Genomic DNA, 20,874 nt, shown 5'->3' with positions numbered 1-20,874 from the left:
TGCCATCGCCTAGGTAAAGTCTGTGAGCCTCCCGTGCAGATGCGCAAGAAGCGCAAGGCTACGGAGCACTCGCCCCAACCGCCACCGTCGCATGCCAGTGCGCCGGCCGATCCCGATCTGGATGTTTCCTCCACCGCGCGCCTGGAGGAGAAATTGGACAGCCTCGTTTCGCTGCTGCGATCCCAGGGGGTTACTACCGATCAATCATCTGCATCTGCGGTCCAGGCCAATGCTGCGGGCTCCGCGTCTCGGGTGATTTCACCCGGCTCGGACGCCTCCCGCACTTCTGCCGCCTACCCGTGTGAACCCACCGCAAACCTCTTGCCCAGGGTCGTTCTCGAGACCAGCGACAACAACATTAGCATGGTACGCGCCACGCTATCGTCGGAAAACTCGCAGACGCTGCAGCTCGTCATGCAAGACATTGCCGCCCACGTCATCAGCGGACCTGCTGCCGACGAGCAGATCGACAACTTTCGTCGCTACTTCCTCATCATGTTTCCTTTTGTTCGCATCCCGCCCTTCATGACGTCTGATGAGCTGCGGCACCAGAGCCCCTTTCTGTGGCTCAACATCATATGTGTCACCAGCAAGTCCCTGGCCAAGCAGTTCGCCATGGAAGAGACCATCTGGTCCATCATCTCGCGGCGGGTTGTGACCCAGAGGCTGGCCACCATGGACCTGCTGCTCGGGCTCATATGCTTCACCGCGTGGTCGCACTACTTCAAGCAGGACAGGCCCTTTTTGGGAATGCTCTCCAACCTCGCAACGTCGGTGGCCTTTGAGCTCAACCTGCACAAGGACGTCCGCACAAACGTCTCGTGGCGCGGCAAGTTTGGTCGCCTCTGCTCGGAGCAAGCCCAGAAGCAAGTCCCCCGCACGCTGGATGAGCGGAGGACCATGTTGGCTGTTTGGAGTCTCACAAGCTGGTGGGTTTCTCGTCCTCCTTTTTTTTTTTTCTCTGTCTCTCTCTTTGATATCCATCTGACTTGGAGCATCGCCCTGCGAGCAGGTGTTGGGCAGCATACCGCAAGGCAGAACCCATGCCTTGGACTTCGTACTTGAGCTCGTGCCTGCGCGCCATGTCGGAAAACAGTGAATATGACCTTGATATGGTGCTTGCCGCGCACGTCAAGTCTCACCTCATTTCCAACCAGGTGACATGCTCTTCGCCGGATGATGCCCTCGGTGACAGTGATGACCCATCCACTACAACGCCGCCATCAGTCTTGATCAAGGCTCTCCTGCGTCAATTATCGGACGTCCGGCAAGCCTTGCCGCCGCACATACAGACGCACAGTTAGTACAAATCCCCCATGAAGTCTACGCACCAGCAGCGCAACGCAACGCAACGCAATGCAAGCTTTCATCCGACCTGCTGACTGACATGGCCCCCCAAAACCCCAAAACAGAGGTCGTGCAGCTCAGTCTCCTGACGGCCGAGCTCACCGTCCGAGCAACGTGCCTCAACGTCGCTCCACCCGACGCGAGGGAACGATCCTCTCCCGGGAGCAACCTGCGCATCCAGCGCCTGCGAGACCTCGAGGCCACGGTGATCACGACGGAGCGGTGGCGCGACGTCTTCTTCAACGAGTTCTCCTCGGCGGACCTGGCGGGCGTCCCGGCCGACAGCCTGTCGCAGTTCACGCTGTGCATGGTGGTGGCCTTTCGGCTGGCCATGGTCGGGGCGGACGGCGGCGACGAGCCCGGCTGGGACGCCGAGGAGATGCGCCGGCGCATCGACGTGTTTGGCCTGATGGACCAGGCCTACGACAAGCTCGCGGCCGTCGGCTCCGCCGCGGGCATCGTCGCCGACTCCCCCGGCCCCCGCCTGGGCATCTGGCAAAAGTCGCCCATGATGTTCCGCATGATGAAGGCGCTGCTGCTGGCCGAGCTGCCGCCCGGCATGACCCTCCCCGGCATGGAGACGGCCGCCGAGGAGGCCGGCCACCACCGCCACCACCACCACCAGCAGCAGCAGCCGGCGATGCGCACGCCCGAGAGCATGGACCAGAGCAACGAGCCCGGAGACGTGTTTGCCGGCATGATGGTGCCCGACCAGGTCCTCATGACCATGGCCGACGAGCCGTGGCTGTCGGAGCTCTGGGGTCCCAGCTGGGACACCGGGCAGCAATCGGCGTTTTTTCCTGTCGATTTTTCATTTTCGGATCAGATGTGAAGGAGAGAGCAAATTACGTTTGGCCAGCCAGCGGCTGTATAATCTTTTCGTCTTTTCCTACCTTTTATTTTTTCGTTTCATTTTACGAATGATGAGGTTTCTCATAAATGACAGTATTAGATTAGACGTCCTCCTACAGATCTCTGGTGCCATCCCCGTGGAGCTCATTTCTCTTTGTTCCCAGGTGGAGCAGGAATGTCCCGGTCCGTCAATGGGCCCCCCGGAGTTTTGTCACCCCTATCCCTGCTATCGACGGATGGAATGGGACGCCCGGATGAGTTTTGAAACTTTGTTTCCAGCGTTGCCGGCATGTCTTTTTTATTTTATTTTATTTTTTCTCCCTTTCTCTTTTCTTATCTTTTCTGTTAATAATCTAGTGCCAACGTTTGCAGGGCGATTGAGTGCTCGCGTTGTACGCCGTTCTCGCTGGGGCAACTCGTACCTTTTTCCTCCCATCTTGGTGTCGACAAAAAAGTCCGCCCCAACTATCAGTGTCTTGAAATCGGCCGACCATGGTACGGTGTCTCTTTGGCGGCGCCAAGTCGGCCCCCGTCCCGCTGCCGGGCGATCGGGTCGTCCCCATGAACTCGCTCGACGACAACGCGCTCGTGCACAACACCACGTTGGTCGTGTCGTTTGTCTTTGATGCCCTGCTCGATCCGGAGAAGCTGCGCGATTCACTAGAGAGTCTCATCAAGCGCGACGGCTGGCAGAAGCTGGGCGCCCGCATCAGATATAATGTACGAGACATGCATACTTCTTTTGAGACACTGCCTTTTTTTTTTTAATTTCCTTTTCCTGGTGAATATTGGGGGGTAGACAATTATAGCTGCAGAGCTGTCTCTCAGAAATATGAGACCTGTGTTCTGGCTACCCATGCACTGTAGAGTTTGCCCAATCACATCATCAGACAAAACTGCCAGATCCGTACCCCCAGAACTTTCCAGTCGTCCGTCTCGTAACCACGTGTTTTGACATCTACAAAAACCTTAGGGAGCAACAGGCCGGCACGAATGGCACATACCCGCCGAGTTCACCCCGGCGCGGCCGGCCGTGGCCTTTTCGGCTCACCAACACGACGCGCCCTTCTCGGAGCACCCGGCCTCGTCGCAGATCAAGAGGCCGGACCCGGCCAGCGACAGGCCCCAGCTGATCAGCGACCCGCTCGCGCTGGCCGACCTCTCCTGGGGCGGCTCGTACCGCCCCAGCGGCATCGGCGACTGGTACGCCGACCCCGCCGAGGACCGGCCCGTCATGGCCCTGCGCGTGCACACCTTTGCCGGCGCCACCACCATGGTCTGCCTGCAGTGGCAGCACGTCGCCATGGACATCATGGCGCTCAGGGAGCTCTGCCAGGCCTGGATGGCGGTGCTCGCGGGCCGCCACGACCAGGTCCCCGTCCCCTTTGGCGCCGACGCTGATCCCTTTGAGCCCCTGGTCACGGGCAGCCGGCAGGCTGCGGAGGCGCACGTGCTGGACGGCAGACAGGCCGGCATGTTTGGTCTGTTCAAGTGGATGAGCCGCTACGCGTACGACATGCTGGCCCGGAAGCACGAGTGGCACGTCCTGTGCCTTCCCAGGGGCTTTTGGCAGCCGAGGCTGGAGGCGGCGGTCGAGGCGCTGCGGGAGGAGGCCAAGGCGAGGGGCGAGGATCCCGGCGAGGTGTTTTTGTCCGAAGGCGATATACTCCTCGCGTGGATCGTGCGGTGTCTTCTTGTGCCCAAGAAACTGAAGCCTAGCACTACCGTAGGTTCAAACCCAATGTCCTGTTTTGTCCTTGTTCCTCCTTGAATCTCTCTTTTTCCACGGACTGTCCCTAACAGCTGTCCAGGTCGTCATCATGTTCACCATGAACATGATCAAAGCCTTCCAAGGGGACATATTCCCGCCAGCCAGCGAAGACAGGCCGTACATTGGCAACGCCTTCTCGTACTGCAACGTCCTGCTCAAGGCGAGCGACGTCACCGAGGGGCGTCTGTGCGACGTGGCGGTACAGATACGGCGGGCCATCGCGGCGCAGGGCACGCGGGGCCAGCACGAGGCGTACTTTGCCATGAGGAGGAACTCGCGGCTGCCCTTTCCCATGATCTTCTTTGGCGCCAACGACATGCTGCACCTGTCGTCTACAAACTGGTCCAAGGCGGACCTTTTCCAGCTGGATCTCGGCCCGGCGCGCGTTGGCGACGGCGGTGGTGGCGACTCTGACGGCGCGCCTGCTTCTTGCAAGCCGTGGTATGCCCAAGGGCTCAGCAGTCCCATCAGCCCCCCGGATTGTTTCACGATTCAGGGCAAGGATAGCCGTGGCAACTATTGGCTCGAGGCGCCGATGGTCGTGGGAAAGTGGGATGAATTCATGGCTTTTGTGGACAAGGAGCTCGACAGCCATGTCATGTCATGAATGACTGATGCATTTTATCCGCTGCCAAGCTCGAAAAAATCGGGGGAGAGAAAACAGGACCAAGTCGTCGAGATTGACTTGACGCTGAAACGTGGGGACTATTTGACTGAAACGGGATATGACGCTCAAATTGTGAGGAAGTATTTTTTCCCTGTGAAAGGAATGGAAGTTGTGCAAGGACAAAACGTTGTCCGATAATATGCTGAATTCTTAAGAATTGGTCGGCGGAGCGAAGGAGTCAAGACCAAGCACTAGGACTAGATCTAGACTGAGAACGTAGCGTTTTCCTATATTCGTCAAATGCGGAGTTATTGGACGAAAACTTTAGCGTCGATTTGAACATGTGGAATTGAACTTGTTCGCAAGAAACGAGTTTTTATTGGTTTAATCGTTTGTTAGCCAGGCAATTACTGTTTCGGCGCCTTTCGAGATAGCACGCGGCCGCGGTCAGGGTATTCCAGACAATACACTCGCAGTGATTTCCCCAAGGGCAAGCTCCAAAAACAAATGTCAAACCGTCCAATCTGCGACGTCGACACGCCCGACCCCTGGGTCGTGGCAGCCAACGGCCGGTTCTACCTGACCTTTACGCTCGACAACCGCATCGAGATATGGTCGTCGCCGACGCTCGAGGACTTTGGCAGCTGCGCCAGGTCCACCATCTGGCAGCCGCCTCCCGGCTCGCCGTGGTCGGCCAACATCTGGGCGCCCGAGCTGCACTACCTGGCGGGCCGGTGGTACGTGTACACGTGCGGCGCGCCGCCGGGCGTCGGCAACCCGGGCCACCGCACGACGGTGCTGCGGTGCGCGGCCGGCCAAAACGACCCCATGGCCGCCGCGGACTGGGAGTTTCTGGGCCCGCTGCGCGGGATGCCGGACCAGTGGGCCATCGACGCGACCGTCTTCAGCCCGGACCGGACCGCCCAGAGCCTGTACTGCTGCTGGTCGGGCTGGCCGCCGGGCGACCGCTCCGACACGCAGCAGGACCTGTTCCTCATCAGGATGAGGAGCCCCGAGGAGGCCATGCCCGAGACGCTGGTCTGCATCTCGCAGGCGACGCTGCCGTGGGAGAGGCCGGACGGGGGGCGCCGCGGCGTCAACGAGGGCCCGACCTGGGTCGACATCGCCGGCGTGTTTCGCGGCATCGTGTATTCTGCCCACGGCAGCTGGACCAGCGAGTACCGCCTGGCGCTCCTGGCTCTCGTCGGGCCGAACCCGCTAGATCCTGCGGCCTGGGTCAAGAGGCCGACGCCATTGCTGGTCAGCCATCGGGAATGCCCCGGTCCATACGGGCCTGGCCATGCCAGCTTTCTGCCGAATCCTCTCAACTACCAGAGTGTTTACTGCATCTATCACGCGACTGCAGAGTACGGTCAGGGGTGGGCGAATCGAAAGGCGAGGGTTCTGGAGCTCGGGGCAGCTTGCTTCGGCCCGCATGCGACAGAGATATGTTGTTCTGGCCAGGGACATCGTTGGGGCCATCCTGGTGCTGTGGCAGGCCGACGTAAGAGAGACTCTTGCATAGTACAATGACGACAGAATGCAAGATTGAGGACTACCACATAGTTGTGCTGGCGAGAGTCCTATGGAAATTATTCAGTATTACTAGACAAGCGGGTATCGTTGACCAGACAGGAAGACATGGTTGGGGTGATTAATAGCAAGAGTCGCATCCAGTTCGAAAGTAGTAGGTTTGATTCGGCCATGGCGGCAGGATCTTTGGTAACGAGCATAAAAAAGCAAAGTCATGTCTCGGCATCCCGCAGGTAAATCAACCCCTAGCTCTCTGTATCTGTGGAAGCGGCGCCGGCATGTTATTGGCCTGCTGAATGATCCGCGTGTCGTGAACCCTCCTATCGTACACTTTAAATTCGAAGACGCCTCCGAGCTGGTCCCGAACCCGGTACAGCTCTTCTTGGGCCTCCTTGATCTTGTCGTAGGCGTTTTCCTCCTGTACTGTGGTCCGGAGGAAAAGCATCCAGGTGCCCGAGGGGTCGACCAGCTGCAGGGACGGCCAGGTGGGAAGACTGGTGAGGGGCTGCGTCGAGTCGGGAAGCTTGTAATACCGGACGAGGGTGATTTCCACACTGTCAATGTAATAGCTGACAGACTCCTCGATTGCTTCACTCTTGTATCTTTTTACGTGGCCGGTGGTGGTCAGCTGAGAAGGGACAGCTGCACGAGTTGGATAACTTACGTGTGGTTGTTGTCTTTGAAGACTGCAATCAGGTTCTTGTGGTCCGAGATATCAATCCTCTTGCGTTGGGTGACAGGATTGTTGTCGGGTTGTTTGATGGGCAGATCAGTCCACCGCAGAGTTCCGGTAGCCCTGTTGAGCTCACTAAACCACATAACCCACAATTCAGTCAGCCCTGCAGTTCTTTCTACTCCAGTTCTAGCGTGACAAAGGGCGCAACGCCAGACTCACACTTCACCATCCACCGCGGCCGAAGCATCAGCCTCGTTGGGCAATCCCACAAAATCCCGATCCTTAAACACCTCGTAGCGCGCCTGCATGATGTACGACGTCTTGGTCAGCGCCTGGTTCAGCAATCCCCAGAGCGCCGCCGTCTGCTGCAGCTGTTGCGGCGACGGCTTGGCGCCGGGCGGCTGGTTCGCCGGCTGGGCGGAGCGCGAGTTGGCAAAGCCCTTGGGCGGCAGCGGGCCGCTGTAGAAGACGACGCGGTGCAGGCTGTGCCACCCGCTCATGTTGGCCACGGCCTGCAGGACCGCGCAGGCTCGCTCAAACTCATCGCCGCCCCTCACAAAGGTGGTCAGGAAGAGGTCCTGCATCTTTCTTGGGTCTGTTGCATGCGGCTATTTTTTGATGGTTTTTTTTTTCTTTTTTTTTTCCTGGCTCTGCGATGGACGAAGGTGATTTGATGATATCCGTAGTCCCCCTCAACTCATGGAGATGCAGGTAATGAATGATTCGGTAGATGGAATCTACTAAGTTTTCAAGTCCTCAAATCATCTGCGTCGGCGCCAAAACAAAGTCCACGTAGTTTTGTAATGAAAATTTATCACTTTTTGAGGCTGGTTCCCACGACGAAGTGACGGCTCATTGGAAGAGAATTGCTATAAACGATTGCTGTAAACAAAACTGATCTGGTCTCCAGCTACCAACTGAACATGACGTTCCCAGAAGCTAGGGGTGGGGCTAACTACTCGCGAGGTCACGTGTGTTCTTTGGCCATCTCACATTCAGGTGTCTGAATCTCTTTCTCTTTCCTTCTCTCCTTCCTACTACGGTAAATCGACACGCGACACCGTCAAAGTCTTGATCCAACAACACTCATCAATGCATGGGCAGAACTTTGATCCTTGAAAGAAACCCGGCCCTTGTTAAAGTGGGGAAATCAAGACCACGAAGAAATGCAAACCGTCAGGGCGTCTAGTCTCCCCGCGTTGAACAGTTCTCGAGAACCAAAGCTCTTCGTAAAATTCTTACGAAGTAAACACTAACACGCCACCACGGTTACAGAATCGCATCAACACGGGGTCCAAGAAACTGGAATGTATTTCTTTCTCTATGTACAAAAAAAAGCCCATCCGCACTCGGATCAGAGCACATGCACAAACCGGTGCAGTTAATTCCCTTGATAACCCCAAACTCCGCCTGTGATACGCCCGTGAAAGAATCCGATCAGTAGGAACCCCAAACCAATGACAAAGAAAAAAAATGCAAATGTTGTCGAGTATCCCCTTGGATCCGGATGCCAAATTTGCCCCCAAAACGCCAATCCCATATGTAGACGAGCTTTCACACAGCCGCTGCGCTTTGTCGGCAAGGGACCTAGATCCCTCCCGTCTAAATGTATGCACCGTAAAACCGAACAGTGAACAAAAGAGATGGCCAAAAATAACAAAAACACAAGGAAAGAGTGCGTCGTTTCAGGCTTTTCATGAGGAATTCGCCCAAAATCCCCGCAGCGTCATGTTTGCTACGACCAGCTCGGCCGTCTCCTTGCCAATGTCGTCGATGGCACGCGATGAGAGGGATAGCGAGTTGTAGAACAAATGTTCGGTCGGATCCTTGCACACGGCACTGGACTGTGCAACACCCTCATCCGGGTTCTTGGCTGCGTCCCTGGCCACCCGCATCGAACGTCGTCTGCTGGTCGGCCTGTTCGCGTCTTCGTCGTCTTTGGGCACTGCCAATGAAGTGTTGATGGTCTTGGGCTTGTCGCTGCCCGCATTGATGCATGGAGAGGCGACCTCGCGGAACATCTTGTCCTCTGGGCGCCCTCCAACGCCGTTCTGGTCGACGTAGCCGTGGTCGTGAAGCTGACGCTCCGCAATCATCTCGGTCACGTACTCCTGTAGGTCGTAGATTATAGCGTCCCGGACAAGGGGGACGGTCGAGGAAGGCGCGGCTGCCGCCGATGTGGCCGAGTCGGCGCCAGACTGAGCTGTAGTCGTCGGTTGGGATGCTGCTGCTTCTTCCTCCTCCTCTTCCGCCTGGCGCGCAGACTCTCGATCGCTGGTCCTCACCCATTCCTCGATGGCGTTCTGAAGCTTGTTGTTCCAGCGCTCCGTCAGCGTTGCGGCGTTCCGCATCTGCTCGGCCTTGGAGTGCGCAGGTGGCAGGTCGGGCCTCTCCGTCTTCCATCCCGGTGACAAGGTTGCGTCGAAAATCATGGGAACAATGATGCGGAACGGCTCGCCGACCTGCTGGTCGGGGATGGCCTTGGCACCGTCGCCGACCGTCACGGCAGGTTGACGCAGCTTCGGGAGGTAGTCTGGTCTCGAGGAATCGTCCCGGGCTCGGAAGTTGGAGTATGCGATGGAAGTCTCGTTGGATGAGGCTTTGAAAAGCTTCTCGATGTTCACAATGACATCCTTGACCATTGCGTCGACCACAACCTGGCTTCTCTTGAGAGGGAGCCCCGCCAGATTCCAAACATCCCAGTGACCAAAGTTGAAGACCCAAATCGTCTCCTTTGGAGATTTGCTGGGCTGTGGTCGAGAGAGGAACTCGGATACCTGCATGCCGAAATCAGGCACGTGCCATGGCACAGGAAAGTGATCCGGATAGAATGAGTAATCGCGGCCTGGTGAAGCGGCCTTGTCCTTGGGCGAAGCTTGTACTAGCTCGTCCACTACAGCGGCGTAAAGGCTGTTGGAAGATAGTGACCGTGTCGGCGGTTTCGGCACCAACGAGATGTATGTCGTACATTCCAACTGAGAGAGTTTTGTACCTTGTCAGCCCCAGCCAGACCCAGAAATAAATAGCGCTCGCCATGTAATTAATTAAGTATAGGGAACCAAAATCACCAACCTCTTCGCACATGACCTCGGGCCATGCCATGTCACCCTTTTTGGTATCAGGGAGGGTGGCTATATCACTCGCACCAAAGACCACAACCCGGAGGCCTGCAGCCTCGCTCGCATCGCCGACAGCTTCACTCGCCTTGCCCCTAGCCCAACCTATCCAGTCGCTATATCCTCGCCCCAAAGCAACATCAGAGGCGCGTTGTGGTAGAGAATGCGTGAGGAGGAGGACCGCGGCCATACAGGCGATCACCTGAAGTATCAGCTTGTGGCCGCTGCGAAACATGCGGCTCGACAGCCAGACGAGCACTGCACGGCAGCCATATTGGTCGAAGAAACTGTGTTGTCCATCCAGGGACATGTGGTATTGGGGGGAGCCATTATTGACAATCATGGTGGCGGTAGAGTATCTTGCCCAGCGATGGCTTCACCTTGAATCCCAAGGCAACATGAGATGATGATGATGACAGGGCAGAGAACGGGGCCCTGTAGTTCTATTAGGGAAACTTTGAAGCAAAGTAGCCGTGTTCAGGGCGGAGGCTGTGACGACAGCCTTCAACCAGGGTCGAGTCGTTAAGGAGTTATTCTTAGTGTCGTACGCGTCGTCGTCGAGCTAGACCAAGTCGAATATACCAGGGTCTGTTCTCGTAGCGTGTTGGTTAAGCTTCCTACAAGGATGGCACTAGCAAGGCTAGTCTGGATTAGATCCGATATAAATGTATCCAAGAGAAGAAAGATGGAAGAAACATACGAAAGAATGGGCAATTGAGAAATAGAGAGTAGTAAAGAATTCTTAAAACCTGGAAATCTTGACCCAAGAAAACAATAATCTCCAAACAGTACCACTACCAGAGCGGAACGGCCCCAGCTCCCCGGGGAGTGGAGGGGGGTGGAGCCCCGGAGGTGAGAAAAAAAAGGGTGATCATTGATGACGGCGGGTGGCCAAGCAGGAAGAGATGACGATTAGCCACGAACGCGGCAGTGAACGGTAGGGGATGTGGGAGACCAGTGGAGTAGACTCGGGCTCCGCTGTAGGCACCAATCCAGCCAAGCCAGGAACGCCAATGGCACCCCAACAGGTTGACCCTGACAGCCAAGCCCGGAGGGGGTGGTCGCGGCTCCTTAAGCTTGGTTTCGTTTGATCAACGGCGGCCAAGAAATTCGACAACACCACTAGCTACTCTGAAACCGACATTGAAGTATTTCCCTGGGGAATAAATATGTGCTTCTTTTTCTTCTATGAAACCCAGACTCCGAATCGATGAAATACACCGCATTTGGAAATTTACAAAGGCGAAAAAGAGTGATAATGGCTGGGCTGGACTGTGATCAGAACCTGATCAATCGTAAAGCACCAAACTAGTCTAATTACAGTAGTTCTTAACACCGGTCGCTGCCGAAAATGGATACATCCTTCACTCACTCTCGATGCACTTCAAGTAAGGTAAGCCGCCCAGGGAAAAAGAAGTTTCCGATTAACGTCGATGATCTACATCTCTGACCACAGTCAAAAAAAATAAGCCCTTGAGGTTACTTGAGAAGGACCGATACAACCTAGACGCACAGCAATCAACTGAAGGTTCCAACTACTTGGTTACTTGGCAACTTGGTAACGGAACCCTGAGGATCAATAATTGCTTCCATGCTCAATGTAGGGTTTTCCATATCGTACACAGCCTGCCGCCCACCTGTCCGCGTTGCAGAAAATAGCCCTTGTCACGCTGGGGAGTATTGAGCATTGAGAATTTCGGCCATGTCATTTTTTTTATTTTTTTTTTGTGTTGACCCCCGAATTCGAATTCCTCGTTCGTATCTGGACGCGGCAACAACCCGGCGGGAAATTACAGTAGCGTGTCGTCGCTGCAGGTTCCTTGAAAGGGGGTGGGTGTGGGTGGTGGGTCACTGGCCGCCGGCTCCCTGCTCCTTCGCCTTCCACCGTGCAGCTACTCTTACCCTGGGTTGGACTTTTGTTGTCGCCCGCCTCAGGCTTTGAACTCCGTAGGAATCAGCTCGTGACCTATTTAGAACAATTGCAAGCAGCATACCTCATTACTATCCAAACGGGGGCACGTATAGACAGACAGACATACTGCAACCCGAAACGCAAAAGGTCATTGCAAAAAGGCATGAGTGTTGTCGAGTTCTGATTCCCCATTGCGCCAACTCGAGTAAACCTTCCTCCCTCTCTAAAAATGGTCGCTAGCTCCGGGGGCTGTACAAGCATTTCGTCGCACACGTGAGCAGCCAACTTACGCGGCCTTTGCTAGCATAGACTGAGCACATTTCGCCCACATACCGAGCAGACGGCAAATCGAATAACCTCATGCTACACTAACTTAGCACAAAAATGGAAGGAGATTCATTCAAAATCCGATCAATTTCGGAAACGTCATTTTCATCGGAAATAAAAATAAACCGGAATTAAAGACGGCTCGCGCGGCTCAAAAAGAAAAGACCAAAAAAAAAACATAAGAGCAACATCCTTATTGGACTAGCGGGTGACCCTTTTTGTTGTTTTAGCGTATTGTAGGTAATTGATCCCGACAAGTTTTGATGAACCAGGCGCAGCCCGGGTTACTTGCAAACACTCGGGGGGGCATTCGCAATCACGACAGAACTGCGCCTCCCAGTAGACCACAAGCGCCGAACCCCATGAATAGCCATTTCTGGGGAAACCCAGGCCCTCCAAACTCGGGGTCGAGCCCGCTGGTCCCCGGAAAGAAGGCGGCCGCCAGCCCGGCGATCCAGTAGATGGATCCCGTGAACGCCGCCATGCGTAGCGAGTCCCGCGCCAGCTCGGGACTCAGCCGTTTGGGACCCGAGGTGTCTTGCAGGTACGGCCTCCAGGTGAGGAAGAGCGTCCCGAGTCCTAGGATCACCGAGAGCGTGATGGTCTGCGCGTTGTGGAATCTACAAGATCATAATCAATTGCGAAGGCGCGGCCTTTTGTCAGTCGTGTGCCGAGCCCCGTTCCAATGAAGCCAAGCTCTGGGGTTGGTGATGGCTAAGCCCGCCAGTATTTAGGCAAAAAAACCTCCCCCGCGACCAACTTACTTTGCGTGCGGAGGCCACCTGGAGTTGTAGACATGAGTCTCGTTCCAGTCGGCTATGATTGCGCCAAACAGCAGGCCGATGCAGTCGACGGTAAGAAGGACTCGGCCGAGCATTTTCGATCGCGTGGTCTGCGTTTCTTGATGGCGTGTAAAAAGGGATGGACCGAGGCGCTGCTTTCTCTGTAGCTGTGTTTCAACTCGTACAAAGTACTGAACAATTAAAGCGTTCTTTCAGAAATCCCACGGTGTTTTCTACTCTAGCTGTCTGTTTTGTGGCTGCCCTAGTGTTCAAGACCTCCGTCATCGAAAGCCGGACGTCCGCTTGGTCCAATAATATCAGCTTAGGAGCGGTCTGGCGTAGACAGGCATGCCCCCTTTACCAAGCTTGCTTATTCCCAGATCTACCTACAGCCTTATACAGAAGCATGGACTATTCAGTAGGTATTTTCCCCTCTTGGGTGAACTCCCACATGTAGCATAGCAATAATAACGTAGAAAGGGTTCAAACAAGAAGAACCAGCCACACAGATCTACCTAGGCTCCTATGGTGACATATCGTAGTCAATCCTCGGGTTCGGGTTGTACGTGCGGTATGTACCCAAGTGTTAAATATATTAAATACAATAAAAGACCCACAATTTTGTCTGTAAGCTTGAAGCTAAGACAAAGAAGGACCTTGCTGGCTCACCAATTCTCTCTGCGAGCCAGCCCTCATTGTCAAAAATCCCAGCGTGACACCCAAAATCCGGCTTCAGAGAAACATTATATTTTTCTCCTGCGATATCCGGCAGAATACCCTACAACTTCTAGCATAATAACAGAATCAAACACTCTTTGTTTTGGCTCGCTACGAATTCTTCATATCACATTGACCAAACCTCTCTCGCCCTTTGCGAAGCAGAGCATTGAAGCGCCCATGCCACTTCCCGGTTTTTTTTTTGTTCCTTTTTTGACCACCAAAAAAAAAACCGCCCGTCCTTCCGGGCAGAAACCGCTTCCCTAGGGATCGAATCCACTCAGCACACAGCGCCTATCCGACCGCTGTCCCACATTCATTCCTCTGCGTTGTGCGATTTCCCTTACCCCCCTCCTTTCACAAGCCTGAGTAGCCGGCCGTTCAACTATTGCTACTGCATTCCATTCACGCACTCTTTTTTTTTTTTCTCGCTCTTGCCTCTTTTTTTCTAACAAGCACATGCTTCAGATAACGTACTAGGCACACACACACAAAAAGCGCAAACATCTTTTTGTTTTTTTCCCACTTGGCATTTTCCTCACTGAGTCCACCAACCCCATACACAGTCGCACCACAGTCGAGCAAACGTTCCCGAGGAACGTGAAAGAAGTCCATCGCATGAGGCAGACTGAGTGGAACAAGACTTGACGAGACAAAAAAGAGGGCAAGTAAACAAAAAAAAGAATCGCAAAGCCAGAGAAAGCCGCCGGCTCCCCTCACCCACTGCATCCGCCCGCCTTGGTCCTCCCCGAACGAATGCAATCCATTTCTTTTCTCTTACTGTCTAACCCACCCAGGCCGAACGACCGACACAGCAAGAAAAATATTGGAGCGCTGTCTCCTCCACACCCTCGGCGAGCCAATACTCCGTCCGTCGCGATTCGATCAAAACCACCCAAACCAGATTCCAAGCGGATACATGGCATATCAAGCGAAGGCCCAGAGACGGTCGCAGAGCCTCAGACAGCTCTCGAGTACATACTCGCACCCCGAGCCACAGAATCACGGGTATCGAACCTGTCACAAGTCGGCCCGACCGCTGCTGGGTAACGCCCTCCAGCAACGACGTCCACTCCTCACGTCTTCACATGCCTTGGGCATCTGCCATGGCTTTTTTTGGTTTTTTTTTCTTGTTTATACATGGCATACATAATCACAAAAACACGCATCAAAGGGTCAGTCCGAGTGGACTAGAGAAGGGTCGAAAAAAAAAAGTATTACACAAGACACAGGCTTTGGCTTTTCTGCACCATTCCAACCCATCCCCTGCCCTAAATATTTTACATGAAGAGATGAAAATAACGACGTCATTGTTGGCGCCTCAAGTGAGGATAGCATTTTCTTTAATTTCTGCCGCCAGGAAGTGGAGCATTTTGAACGAGGAAGAAAAAGACTTGTCAGAAGCTCAAGATGCTCGGAAAAAAAAGAGACCCTTGGCGCGAACGATTGAGGATCGCCGAACGGGGCGTCTGTCTCCCTGGCTCTGTCCCACCTTTTACCAATCCAAATCATCAACAGAATTCTGAAGCGCAGATGAGTCCCTGGCCCATTGAGCAAGCGCTCAAGAACAGGGGTGCTTGACCATCAAAATGCCAAGCGATCCCAGCCTTTGGCCTCTCTTCCAACACCGGCTGTATTATTTCGGTATTGTTATGAAATGCCCTTCCCTGAAAGCAAAATGGCTATGCATGACCAAACCCTCGGCCAGACTCCCATTTGCACTAGAAAAGGAGAAAAATGTAAACAGCTCCCACCCAGCAGCAGAGTCAAGTGGACGCTGTATTCGGTGATGTTTGCTGAGACGCCAGGACTCCGCTGCAAGTATGCAAGGAAATCCAATGCTGCCTTTAAATAAGCTCCTGCTCCCAAGCGCAAGCCAATCATGGGTGTGCGCCCCTGCCCATCTTCCAGAGGCCTCTGATACGCCCAAGAAGTTCGGCTGGAATGAGTCTAGAGACGTATAGGAATGGTTTGCATCCTAGCCTCCAAACCCCATGCGAGTGGCCTAGAACCACGATCGGCCAAGGCCAGGGAAACCAATATCTTCCTAATGCGCCGATTGCTGCATAAACCTCATAACGCAACATCATCGCATGTACAAAACACTGACATTCTTTAAAGAGCGACCCATCGGAAGCCCCAAACCCCATAGTATTATTGGGTGGGTACTAACAGGTGGCGTCGTGATGCAGAGAGCACCCAAACAGCAGAGCCAACACCGCGTACTTGGTGTCCTGTGAAAGGGCTTGATCGAGCTCCTGGGAACGCGGTCAACCCTCCTCAGAGGTGCTGACTTGATAATCACCGTCGTAAGCTTCCTACTCCTCCTCGGAGCTGACATCGCTGTCCTCTTCATCTGCCGGTTCCTGTGAGGCAAGCTCATTCGCACCCGGCGGCTCCTGGCTACCGCTGCCTTGTCGGCCTTTGTTCGCAGTGTACTGGGCTTTGAGCTTTTCGAGATGCTCAAGCTTGCGCTCTTGCTCACCCTTGCCCATGGGCTTGTTCTTTTTGGGCTTCTGTCCACGTCCGGCGATAGCTGGTGGGGCTTGTGCCGGAGGTGGAGCTGTTGCTTGAGCGCTCCTCACCATCGATTCTACATTTGATCGGAACCCCTTGATTCCCGAGCACATGAGATCGTAGAGTTTGTTGAGCGCATCAATCGACAACTGTTCAATCTCGAGTTCCAGCTCGCCGTCACCATTCTCCTGTTACAAGGAAACCGACGTTAGCACAGAGTTTCTAATTACGAAGCCACATCTAAGAGAGACCCAAAGAACAAGGCACGAAAAGGAGCATTTGAATGAATGAGAAGGCAGTTCTGCTTACCTCTTGGTTGGTGTCCTTTTTGATGACGGCGACAGCTTGCTCGAGATAGGTGCCATCAAGCTCATTGATACCGTTGGCAATTGCCTCCTTCTCAATTGTGCTCATGACACGCTTGCTAGACTTCTTGCCTCCAGCTCCACTAGCCTTCTTGTTGCCACCAGCCGCCTTCTTGTTCGGCAGTGCATTGCCAGCTGCCGCAGCCTTCTTGGCCTTGGCGGCAGGTTTTGGCTTGGATGCAGGCGTGCTGGCTTCCAACTCCGCGAGCTTCTTCTTCTTGTCTCCAAGATCCTTGTTGAGCATCTGGATGATTGACATCAAAATGTCAAGCTTGGATGTGTCGGATGGATCTGCGCTGTTTGCCACCTCCTCGGTGTACTGCTCTTTGTGCTTTGTAATACTAGCATCGACAGCATCGATCTTTTTCTTGAGCTCACGAATCTGATCCAAGTGTGCGGCAGGTACCTCAGGCTCCGGTTCACTAGCCGGGCCCTCGTCCTCCGACTCGTCTTTGATGCCCGCGCTGGGACTAGAAGCGGAGGTTCGACGGGCTGGGGCCCTGCTCGCATGCTTGGCGACATAGGCATCGATACCCGCCCACTTGTCTTGAAAGTAGGCCTCGAGGTTGCGAGCCAGCGCATGAACATCAGTGCCCGCGGGGTTGAATGTGAAGCAGTTGTTTAACATCAGGTCGAAATCGGCCTTGAAATCGGCCGCACTACGATACTTGCCTTCCTGCAACTTCACCGTCATCGTCCCCAGGTCCATAGGCTTCTTGATGATGCTGTAGTATCCAGGCGCGCCGTCACGAGTCTCATCGACTGGCTTCGCAAAGATCCAAGCAATGCCATGGCTTTTAGGTTTCGCAAGATCCTTCAAGATGTCATCGCAGTACTTCAGGTCGGGGGAGAGCTTCTTCTTCTTGGAACCTTTGCCATCGTAGCCGAGCTCCTTCTTGGGGGGATGGATTGGTCTCTTTGGCCGGTCGTCATCTTTGGAGTCCCGTCTTGCGGCTGGCGCGGCGTGAATGGGACTCTGGACAACCTTCTCTATAGGGGCAGGAGGCGGTGGCGGTTTTGCCGGGGCGGGTGCCGGCTTGGGCTTAGGCTGTGTCGCCGCCCGAGGTTCTGCGTGCCTCGTCGAGGAGGCGGATTTCGATTGACTCGAGGACGGTTTGTTAAGCTCGTCCAATGGTGTGTCTACAAGCTTGTAGAGGACGCTCTCAAGCAAGCTGATGGCAGACTTAGTGACATCGTGCATTGCGCCGTTGAAGTAGTACGAGTTGAGGACCAGGAGGTCAAGATCGGCCTTGAATTCACCAATGGTCTTGTAAACTCCGGTCCGCAGGTTACGCTCCATCAATCCGATATCCATTGGCTTCTTGACCTTGCTGTTGTAGCTTTCAGCCAGTACTGGCCAAAGCTTTGCGACTGAATCTTTGAAATTCCCTCCAGCCTTGGTCTTTTTGACGCTGCCCAATGCTCTTCGAATCTCGCGGTTAGCAAATTCGGAAATGGGCTTATCATAGGATGTGGGATGCATGATGCTTCCAGGTAGGGCTCTGATGGGTTTCGGAACCAGCTTCTGAGCAGACTCCTCCCAGCCCTCTGGATCAACGTCCATGGGTTCCGGGGCGAAAGGTGCTGCATCCACCTCGGCGGCTTCAGTCTCGGACTTGTCGTCGGTAGCTACAGCTGAGCTTTTTGGTGAGTCAGTCTTGGGTTTTGTGTCAGAGACTTTTTTGGTTGTGGTGGTCTCGGCGTCCAGCTCAGTCGAGCGGGACTCAGTCTTCGCCCGCTTGGCCGCAGGCTCTTCACTTGTGTCATCCTCGCGCTCACGGGCAACCTTGTTAGTCTGCGATGGGGCTTCGGCCATGCTAGTATCTTGGTTCTCTGCAACGCTGGCATCTTGCGATGCATCAATGGCCAAGTTCGACATGCTAGGAGGGTTCAGGCTTGAATCGGTCGAGGTTGGTTTGCTTTCGGAGTCAACCTTGTCCTCTGCACCATTAACCTCATTCGTCTTTGTGGCTGAAGATTCTTCTGATTCCTTGGTTGCTTTTGGTGACGCAGGTTTCGTGTCTGACTTTGGGGAAGCGGCGCCGCTCGCCTCTGTCTTCGCATCTAGTGCTGACGGCGGTGCCTCTGACATCTCAGCATCCTTTGATTCCTCTGCATCTTCAATGGACTCGTCCGGTTTTGGATTTTCGTTTGTTGCACTTTGAGCAGCTGGTTTGACCTCGTCTTCCTCTTTCGCAGACTTGGACTCGTCTTTCACGTCATCGTCGCCAGATTTAGCGGACGTTCCGTTGGCGGCGGGTACTTTGCTATCCTCAGCCTCGGATTTTGACTTGTCATCCTGTTCCTCTGCCTTCATCTCAGTCTCGTCCGTTGTTGTTATCGTCGGCTCGGTTGTGATCAACTTGTTCGAGGAGAAGGCGTCTGAGTTCTGAGCGTGGTTGGATGAAAGCTTGTCTATGTCCGCATCGGCCTCTGTCGCAGGATCCGTCGAGCCCTTTATAGTAGCTTCTGGAGACGACTTGACACCATTCTGCGTCGGGGAATGTCTAATCAAAACAAACTTTAGCATCTAACCACGGGGAGTTTGCGCCTTATGTCAGGTATGATGAAGGTTAAGATGGAATGCAAGGAAATGTGCTGAGTAGACGCAGGCTGTGCATGCGCTCGAGTTAGCGCTCATATCCGGGCTTACCCTTCAACACCATTGCTGGTGGCAACTGAGTCTTCGCCCCCAATTGACGCCATTTTGACTGCTTGTTTCTGGTCGACAGCAGTCGCATCTGGTTTAGGGGAGGCCATGACTGCCATTCGGAGCTGGAGTGAACGGCCTACTCCGGGAAGTGCGGCATCAAAGAAAGCTAACGTATCAAAGGCGGTTTAGCTTATTTGTACTCAGCAGACAGAAAACAAGTCAATGCGAAATGGTATGAGGTAGGTTTGGAGGTAGCTAAAAGGACCAAATGCTGCAACTCCGTCGCAAACGGAGACAAAGCGGGGGGCCGGCGCAGCAACGCCGACAGTGACGTGAAACTGAAAAGAGAGGCTGAAAGCCAGATTGATCAATCAGGGCAGCCAATCGTGATATCAAAAATAAGATGGCTAGCCCCGATGCGGAGGGCTCCCACTTGCTATCCGTCTGAATGGTTGGTGAACCTATCGGCCGTTGCGGCGCGATTCAATGCACGATTGCCGGTGGCTGGGCAGCAATGTCAAGCTTTGATTGATTGCGCGCGCTGAATTTGGGCGACAACTCTTGCCAATGACACTTTTTCGCCAAGACAGAGCACAGAACAAAGGGAATTTGATGTCAAGAGATACCGTGTCCAGCAGAAGCGAACCTTGTCGTTCAAAAGGTCTGATCGGAGTATCCAGGACACTTGTCGCGATGGTGACATGTGGACAATTTCTGTCTGCTCTACTAGAGCTTGGAGCTTTCGGTCGCAATGTGGTCCGTGCGTTAAAGGTGAGGAAGGGAAGACATCGCTGCCATCAACTGGCCGGGGAAGCCCGCCACAACTCAGACCAAACCAAAGCTGGTTGAAGACGGTGTAGACTGAAATATGATGTGCAATCCATCCCCAGAATCTCTGAAGATGTGTTTTTGGTTGCAGGCATGGTGGAATAACAAAATTGTGTGTGAACAAGAGGTTGTTGATAGGTTGATGCATCGTCAAAGTATATGATGCAGGTGCAGAGGATGAAAGCATGCTCAAAACAGCAGTACTAGGTTTGCGACTATGAAAGCTAACACTTACGCCTGGAAGCCTATTAATAATATGTTCACGACCTTATTATAAAAGGTCGTAGATGATAGATATTTAATAGATAAATATCTTTCCTAGTTGATGTCGACCGATGCACGTGACAAAGATTTATCGTCAAAGTTGACGATTGATGATTGCAGTGCGATGCGAATCTGAATTTCTATGACGGCCAGCGACGCGTTGTTTCGTGTCGCAGAAACTGATTGGGTGCGATGCGCTGGGTGATTGGGCAGGCTGCTGATGCGGTCGAGTTGTGGTTGGTGCGAGGCAACGGCTTGGTCGTGTTGGTGCCTGAGGCAGTCGGGGGTGCAGAAAGAAAAGGGAAATCTCAAGGACTTTTTTGCAAGTAAATTTGCGGAATTTTTGGATTCGGGGCCACATCTTATTTGTAGGAACCCCCCCAGCCGCGCCTCCCAGAGCTTTTTTTCATGGTTCCCTCAGACGGAAATCGCGCTAGCAGGGGTCTCGGCTGCACGAGCAGATGGTGCACCCAATCACACCGTTGAAAGTGGGTCCTACTGAGACGTGGGTGGACAGCCGGGCGCGGGACAAACAAGAAGGAACTTGGGAAATTGGAAGCCGATGGAGGCAAGTTCTAAGGACACCGCACGCTTGCCTCGAGTAAGG

At 54.1% G+C, this 20,874-nt stretch overlaps 6 protein-coding genes across 6 annotated transcripts; 2 read left to right on the top strand and 4 right to left on the bottom strand.

Moving 5' to 3' along the window:
* Positions 1 to 39: 39 nt before the first annotated feature.
* On the top strand, positions 40 to 2,179 carry MGG_11311 (uncharacterized protein; the record flags this gene model as incomplete). The annotated part of the gene is made up of 3 exons (XM_003713913.1): positions 40 to 929; positions 1,097 to 1,299; positions 1,458 to 2,179. The coding sequence occupies 3 exons, from the start codon at positions 40 to 42 to the stop codon at positions 2,177 to 2,179; spliced, it is 1,815 nt and encodes a 604-aa protein (XP_003713961.1).
* Positions 2,180 to 2,691: 512 nt separating this feature from the next.
* Positions 2,692 to 4,577, top strand: MGG_11312 (uncharacterized protein; the record flags this gene model as incomplete). Its single annotated transcript, XM_003713912.1, has 3 exons — positions 2,692 to 2,919; positions 3,173 to 3,925; positions 4,011 to 4,577. 3 exons carry the CDS (start codon positions 2,692 to 2,694, stop codon positions 4,575 to 4,577), a joined length of 1,548 nt encoding a protein of 515 aa, XP_003713960.1.
* On the bottom strand, positions 4,245 to 7,682 carry MGG_08928 (uncharacterized protein). Its single transcript, XM_003713911.1, has 3 exons — positions 7,006 to 7,682; positions 6,775 to 6,918; positions 4,245 to 6,712 (listed from the first exon to the last, which is right to left on the bottom strand). Exons 1-3 carry the CDS (start codon positions 7,368 to 7,370, stop codon positions 6,349 to 6,351), a joined length of 873 nt encoding a protein of 290 aa, XP_003713959.1. The 5' UTR covers positions 7,371 to 7,682; the 3' UTR covers positions 4,245 to 6,348.
* A 392-nt stretch (positions 7,683 to 8,074) lies between these two features.
* Positions 8,075 to 10,779, bottom strand: MGG_08927 (uncharacterized protein). The gene is made up of 2 exons (XM_003713910.1): positions 9,859 to 10,779; positions 8,075 to 9,761 (listed from the first exon to the last, which is right to left on the bottom strand). The coding sequence occupies exons 1-2, from the start codon at positions 10,243 to 10,245 to the stop codon at positions 8,481 to 8,483; spliced, it is 1,668 nt and encodes a 555-aa protein (XP_003713958.1). The 5' UTR covers positions 10,246 to 10,779; the 3' UTR covers positions 8,075 to 8,480.
* Positions 10,780 to 12,094: 1,315 nt separating this feature from the next.
* MGG_08926 (uncharacterized protein) lies at positions 12,095 to 13,234 on the bottom strand. The gene is made up of 2 exons (XM_003713909.1): positions 12,906 to 13,234; positions 12,095 to 12,761 (listed from the first exon to the last, which is right to left on the bottom strand). The coding sequence occupies exons 1-2, from the start codon at positions 13,016 to 13,018 to the stop codon at positions 12,458 to 12,460; spliced, it is 417 nt and encodes a 138-aa protein (XP_003713957.1). The 5' UTR covers positions 13,019 to 13,234; the 3' UTR covers positions 12,095 to 12,457.
* A 1,523-nt stretch (positions 13,235 to 14,757) lies between these two features.
* Positions 14,758 to 20,539, bottom strand: MGG_08925 (uncharacterized protein). The gene is made up of 4 exons (XM_003713908.1): positions 20,239 to 20,539; positions 19,176 to 19,341; positions 16,467 to 19,029; positions 14,758 to 16,345 (listed from the first exon to the last, which is right to left on the bottom strand). The coding sequence occupies exons 2-4, from the start codon at positions 19,289 to 19,291 to the stop codon at positions 15,959 to 15,961; spliced, it is 3,066 nt and encodes a 1,021-aa protein (XP_003713956.1). The 5' UTR covers positions 19,292 to 19,341; positions 20,239 to 20,539; the 3' UTR covers positions 14,758 to 15,958.
* Positions 20,540 to 20,874: the final 335 nt, after the last annotated feature.

The sequence above is a fragment of the Pyricularia oryzae genome, chromosome 2 (assembly GCF_000002495.2).
Source record: "Pyricularia oryzae 70-15 chromosome 2, whole genome shotgun sequence".
NCBI lineage: Eukaryota > Fungi > Ascomycota > Sordariomycetes > Magnaporthales > Pyriculariaceae > Pyricularia > Pyricularia oryzae.
The sequence above is the reverse complement of the archived record's forward strand: the minus strand, read 5'-3'. Positions and strand labels throughout refer to the sequence as shown.